Genomic DNA, 6,000 nt, shown 5'->3' with positions numbered 1-6,000 from the left:
CTATCCCTGCCTGTACAGCTATCCCTGTCTCATAGTCACAAAGTTCACATTCTCATATGACCCGGATTTGAAATCCACTATTCGTCTAAAATGGAGGTCACCTGATTTCGGCAGCCAATGACTTTTTCCAATTTTTTTCAATGCCCCCAGTGTCGTAGTTCCTGTCCCACCTCCCCTGCGCTGTTATTGGTGCAAAAAAGGCGCCAGGGAAGGTGGGAGGGGAATCGAATTTTGGCGCACTTTACCACGTGGTGTTCGATTCGATTCGAACATGGCGAACACCCTGATATCCGATCGAACATGTGTTCGATAGAACACTGTTCGCTCATCTCTATATGTTACACAAAAGTTTGAAGCTGCATTTGGTGGAAAGTAAAATCTGACATCGCAAAAATCTAAAACAAAACCACTGGTACACACTGATATGTTACTGCAGTGGTGGAAACTGTTGTTTGCAAACATCTCTAGGACCAAAGAATACAGGAAAAATAAAAATGCACCCTGGTGCTAACCATATATCATATCTGTATTACAGCAGAGCCTTGTGCCCTTGCAGATAGGCATTGGCTCCCAGTGAATAAACTCTGTCATCTCGTACCAAACATTCATCGTGCTGCTTTAGTAGTGATCATCAATCCCAATACTGTCCTTTGAAGCTTCCATCCATGTCCTGTTTACAATGTCCGCCATAAGTCACGCTTACAGCTGCTGGACTTTAGAAGGATCGCTCATGCTGTCAGTCCTGTGCCGAGTTAGCTGCTGCTGGTGGGATGGAGCAAAGGTGCCTTGTTGCACAGGAAAAGACGAGAGGATAAGCTGGGCAGACTGGTTCCCATGAACTAGTCTAGAAGCCTGGAGAAAATGGTAGACATGTTATGTCACGCCAGTCAATATTCACATAAAGGTCCTATCATACCACACTTGTGAAAGATGACATTACCTGTAAGAACTGTTGCGGCTGCTGGCCTAGTTGTGCTTGCTGCTGCTGTTGCACAGAAGGTAGCTGCTGTGGTTGCTCTGACTGGCTCTGCTGTTGCTGTGTAATGGAAATGGTCTGTGGTTGTTGCTGCTGAGTGGCGAAAGATGGGTAAGCAGTCACCACTGGCCCCATAAACATTGTGCTTGGAACCATGACTGCTCCACAAGCCACCGGTGTGGTGACAAGTTTGGTTACTATCTGTTGGGCTTGTGAAAACCTGTAATAATATATGAAGAATTTAGGACACCTTCACACAAGTTCAGATATACTGCAGGCCAAAATCTGTAAAATCTACCTAGCCAATTATACACAGCAGAAACCATGGGGGAATTTTTTTGGGGAAGGAACTAATTCATGCATGGATCCAAAGCAAGACAAACTGAGAATGCACGGGTCAGTCTGAAATTTCTGCAATGGATCCCGTATCATATTTTTTCCCACATAACAAAGTTGCGTGACCATATCCTTCAACTTATGTATTTGCAGTAATGTGTAATGACATCGAGTCTATGTTTTGCCTCATACAGCATCTCCATGTGCCCCATACTTTCCAGGCAAGTTCTAACTTTGTTACTTTTATTACATTAAATAAATATATATTTTTTTATTTCCCATTTTATTTATTACTTGCCTGATTTGTCTGTCTTGAGAAAATGTGGTGACGGCAGCGCCCTGATTATTCTGCTGCATGTTGGATGGCATTTGCACCACATTGGCAGAGGATGGTTGCGAGATCACCATAGTGTTGTACAGTGGTGCCTGGTTAGCCATAGATGTTTGCTGAGCATGTCCTCCGTGTATATTTTGCTGGCCCTGTGGTAGGAGAAGTTCTGTTTAGAGGTACAGCAAAGCACGGGCTCTGGATTACTGAAAGTAATACTACAGATGTGTGACCATGTCACTAAACAAGCAGGGGCATTAGCAGTACAGAACACAACACATTAAAATACTACGGCTACATATCGTACCTGGCTAGTGTTTTGTAGAGGCTGCTGCAGCTGGAGCATGTGCGGCGCCCCCATGTGGCTGGGGTTCATACTCCCCTGCAGCTGGTTAGTCTGAACCACTTGGCCCTGCATGGTCAGCTGTGGTAGTTGCTGCAAGTTTGAGCCGTTTCCTGATGCGACCTGCACTGGTCCAAAGTTTAAGCTAGGGGTCGACTGCTGCAAAAACATCTTCAAAAAGAAAAAAAAAAATGGTATATTAAGTACAAATAAAATGTAACATAAAACTGACCTGACCTAGCAGACTACATATAACCTTCATTATAGAGCGGAAGGCAGCACAGTGCTAAAGAATGGGTATGGTTCTGTATAGCAAGAACCTGCCTGCTCTTTCTATGGACTCTCTGCATACATGTATCTTCCCTAATAGAAGTTGTCCGAGAAATGCAAAGAAAAAAGATGAAATGTTACCTGGAACCCCTGGCCATGGACCATCTGCAGCTGCTCCTGAATCTTCCGTAATTCCTCCTGCTGCCGATGTATGTTCTCCTCTATGATGCGCGTTCTTTGTTCCAGCTGATCCTTTAGGTGCTTCATGGCTCCAAACTGTGCCGTAAACTGAAATATGGGCTGAAAACCATTAAGGCAATGGCTCAAAACCTTCCAAATATAAAGTCCATATGCAAATGACATTTTATGGTTGGAAAAAGAAGAAACAGAAAACATGAAATCTAATTGTAAAAGCATCTAACCAAGTACCCCCAAGACAGCTACACATAAAATGGAAATGTCTAATCTGTGGTAATACATGTATGGTAGATTCCAATACATACACCCATTAAGTATAAAAGTTATTCTCATCTCGGCAAATAGCTGCTCTTTGTTGACTACGCAATTCCCATAGAGATGAATGGGAGCTACAGAAATGGCTCAGTTGTGCTACACTGTTTCTGTAGCTCCCCTTTAGTCCTATGGGAGTTACAGAAACAGCATAAAAACAATAATTATTATTAATAATAAAAATAGCAGAAATGTCCGTCTCCGTATGGTGGTCAGGACATTTAACCATTTGCCAACTTGGGAATATCCCTTTAATGATACAATCAATAAGGCTTGCCATTCTCTATGGAGAATAAGACGTCTTGGCACAGCAGTAACATTTTTGCTCACCTGGCTTATCCCAGTCGATAGATGAATGGCAGGAGCTGGTTGCTTCTGTACTGGCTGTGATAGCGACTGGTTAAGAGACTGCGAGCTTATTGACTATAAAGGACAAACAAAATGTTATTCCTCCCGGAAACTTTCCCACTAATGAAAGGAGGAGATTTTATGTATTTTATAAATTTTTACCTGACTGCTTATGGAGGAACGCCTCTTGTCCAGGCCTGACATAGCCTGTCGTGGAGGCGTACTCGCGTCTGTTGCGATCTTAGTGGGTGTAGCTGGAAATACATACACATACACAGGAGTCAGTACACAGCCATACAACAATGACAGTTTATAGAATCAATAAGGTTAATACAGAAGAGTCCATGGCTTGTCATACTCACATGACGGATCAGACACTGCTGTGTGAGAAGACGACTTGATGGAACTCTTGGAGGAAGGAGATGGTGTCCTGCTGTCATCAAACCTTTCCAAGGCATCCTTCAGGCTGTCCTTGTTTATATGATTATCTGAGACATTGTCCTGCTTCTGAGAAGACACAAATTCATTAATGAATGACATGTTCTTCTCACAATCTCACCACATACAAACAAGAGGGAAAATGAAACACAAAATTTCCTTGCTAAGTGTATAGGATTTATGACACCACACAGATATTATGTAATGAGAACTGTGAACTATTCATACAAGAGGACAAATATTCAGCCCACCATGGCGCATATCATAAGGTCTAATATGTGGCTTTGGATGGAATTGCTATGTCACACTGGCAGAGTTATATCTTTTAGGTGAACCCGCAAGTGACAGCAACGATACCAGATACTATTACATCACTGTAAAGAGACGGACGTCATGTTAGTAGACGACCTGTCTGCTGAAATAGTGAACTATAGGACCTTATAAAACTTCATCACCAAGATGACAAAAGACAAGCACTCACTTTATCGGAGAGGATCGCAGGTGGGGAATCTTCAATACCGAGCTCACGCCTCCTCTCTGAACCAACCTCAGCATAGCTGCAACATCAAATACTTTTTAAGCATATATTTTACTCAACAAATTTTGTTCCAGTGAGAAAACCACAGAAGTAGAATGCTTTAAAAAAACAAAAAAACCAAAACACATTACATCTGACATGGATTGTGATGATGACGCGAAAACCCCATTAAATGGATGACTAGCCAGCATGGAGACTTCTCCATTGTTTGATTCCATATATATATATATATATATATATATATATATATATATATATATATATATATATATGCGCATAGGTATATCCAACTATATTACTTTATTTAGAAGAACACTGCTATAGAGTCCCAAACCTTTTTATGCCATGTCAATATAGGGGACATGATAGCAAACAACAGCGGGCAGGTCCATAGTTGAACATACTTAGGCATATGTCTAGTATTCTGTATTACCCAAAACAAAATTGTATACTCCCCTGTACAATCCCCCCTCCAGTTTCAGCACCACCACATCTGCAGTGATGTCACTTACATCTACATGGTAACTGCAGTGAATCACTGGAACCAGCAATTGTTGAAGCAAACAGGTGGAGGTTTTTTTTCTTTTGGCATTTTAGCAAATTACTTAAAATCATAAAACAACCCATTGACAAGGTTTGTACATTAACAAGCCAATAATAAGGGTGCATGCACACTACGTAACGCCGGGCGTGTATGAGAGCCGTACACGCCGGCGTTACAGCAGGGCTGCCGAGCACTTCCCATTCACTTCAATGGGAGCGCTCATAAATGCCGCTGTTACGAGCGCTCCCATTGAAGTGAATGGGAAGTGTTCGGCAGTCTGCTGTAATGCCGGCGTGTACGGCTCTCATACACGCCCGGCGTTACTCAGTGTGCATGCACCCTTACATTGTAAACCATATTGTTCCACCTATTGGTTGAACACTGGAAAAATCAAACAAGCAGACAAATTGGAGACAAAAACCAAAAATTCTGTGTTCTTACCTTACGACAGTGTGTGTGCAAACAATGAACTCTGGTCTAGAATTCCATTGATGGTAGGTGATATAGTAACGAGTTTGCAACCATATCCACTGTTGTCCCTTGGTCAGGAACCGATAGTAACAAGACTTTCCTTTCCCATACTGCATTACTACGATAAAAGTAATAAAAAATAAATAACTAATAGTAATTAAAAAAGACACAATGAAATAAGCGTTCCTTGTGAGAAAGGTGAAGGAAGAGTGAAGATGCCAAATGTAGTTATGTCTGGGAACTCTTCACAGACTATAGGGGTAGATCTACCGGCTACTTTCCAGCTAAGGCTTGGTTTCGCCTGTGCTTAGTTTCTGTTTGGGGATTCCGTTCCCCATTCTGCTTGAAAAATGCATAGCGAAAAATCCTGCCAGCGACGATTTTCTCTCCGCATTATTCAGGCGGAGACCGGGCGCTCCCTAGTTACAGTTTCCATTGATAACTGCTTTTTAAGCAGACTGAGTTTCTTTTTTTCGGGTCCCCAAGCAGACCCCCCAGAAACAGAAACCCGACTGCAGGTGTGAACCTTGTATAATCTACAATAATGCAATTGCTGGATTAGTAAAGAAGATTGTAAGCTCTTGCGAGCAGGGCCCTCATTCCCATTGTGTGAAGTGACTTCTTTGTAATGAATCTTTTTGTCTGTACTTCAACCCTACAAATTGTACAGTAATGTGGAATATGTTGGCGCTATATAAATAAAATATATTATTAAAGACGACCAATGCACAGTACAAAGTCACTTACAATGTTCATGACATTTTGCAAGATTCTCCAAATCATCCACATGATAGTAATCATAACCTGAAGTGCCCAGCACCTCAAAAGGCAAGTAGCCGATTATTGGAGGAGCCCTGAAAAGAAAATAAATACAAAAAAAAGCAAATATCAGCAATGT

The 6,000-nt window shown here is 41.9% G+C and overlaps 1 protein-coding gene across 1 annotated transcript in view; it reads right to left on the bottom strand.

Annotated features, from left to right (window-relative positions):
* Positions 1-224: 224 nt before the first annotated feature.
* The window catches only part of CLOCK (clock circadian regulator), a 45,391-nt gene continuing 39,615 nt past the window's right edge, over positions 225-6,000 (bottom strand). The window contains exons 12-22 of the mRNA XM_075259497.1: positions 5,850-5,956; positions 5,073-5,220; positions 4,031-4,106; positions 3,474-3,618; positions 3,274-3,365; positions 3,094-3,186; positions 2,395-2,553; positions 1,948-2,154; positions 1,611-1,792; positions 941-1,196; positions 225-852 (exon numbers count right to left, since the gene is read on the bottom strand). Coding sequence (XP_075115598.1) covers positions 700-852; positions 941-1,196; positions 1,611-1,792; positions 1,948-2,154; positions 2,395-2,553; positions 3,094-3,186; positions 3,274-3,365; positions 3,474-3,618; positions 4,031-4,106; positions 5,073-5,220; positions 5,850-5,956 — 1,618 coding nt within the window. The 3' untranslated portion in view covers positions 225-699. The remainder of the gene's footprint in view (positions 853-940; positions 1,197-1,610; positions 1,793-1,947; positions 2,155-2,394; positions 2,554-3,093; positions 3,187-3,273; positions 3,366-3,473; positions 3,619-4,030; positions 4,107-5,072; positions 5,221-5,849; positions 5,957-6,000) is intronic.

This window comes from Leptodactylus fuscus, chromosome 1 (assembly GCF_031893055.1).
Source record: "Leptodactylus fuscus isolate aLepFus1 chromosome 1, aLepFus1.hap2, whole genome shotgun sequence".
In the NCBI taxonomy this organism is placed as follows: Eukaryota; Metazoa; Chordata; class Amphibia; order Anura; family Leptodactylidae; genus Leptodactylus; species Leptodactylus fuscus.
Note: the sequence above shows the minus strand (reverse complement) of the source record. Positions and strands in the feature narration are given on the sequence as shown.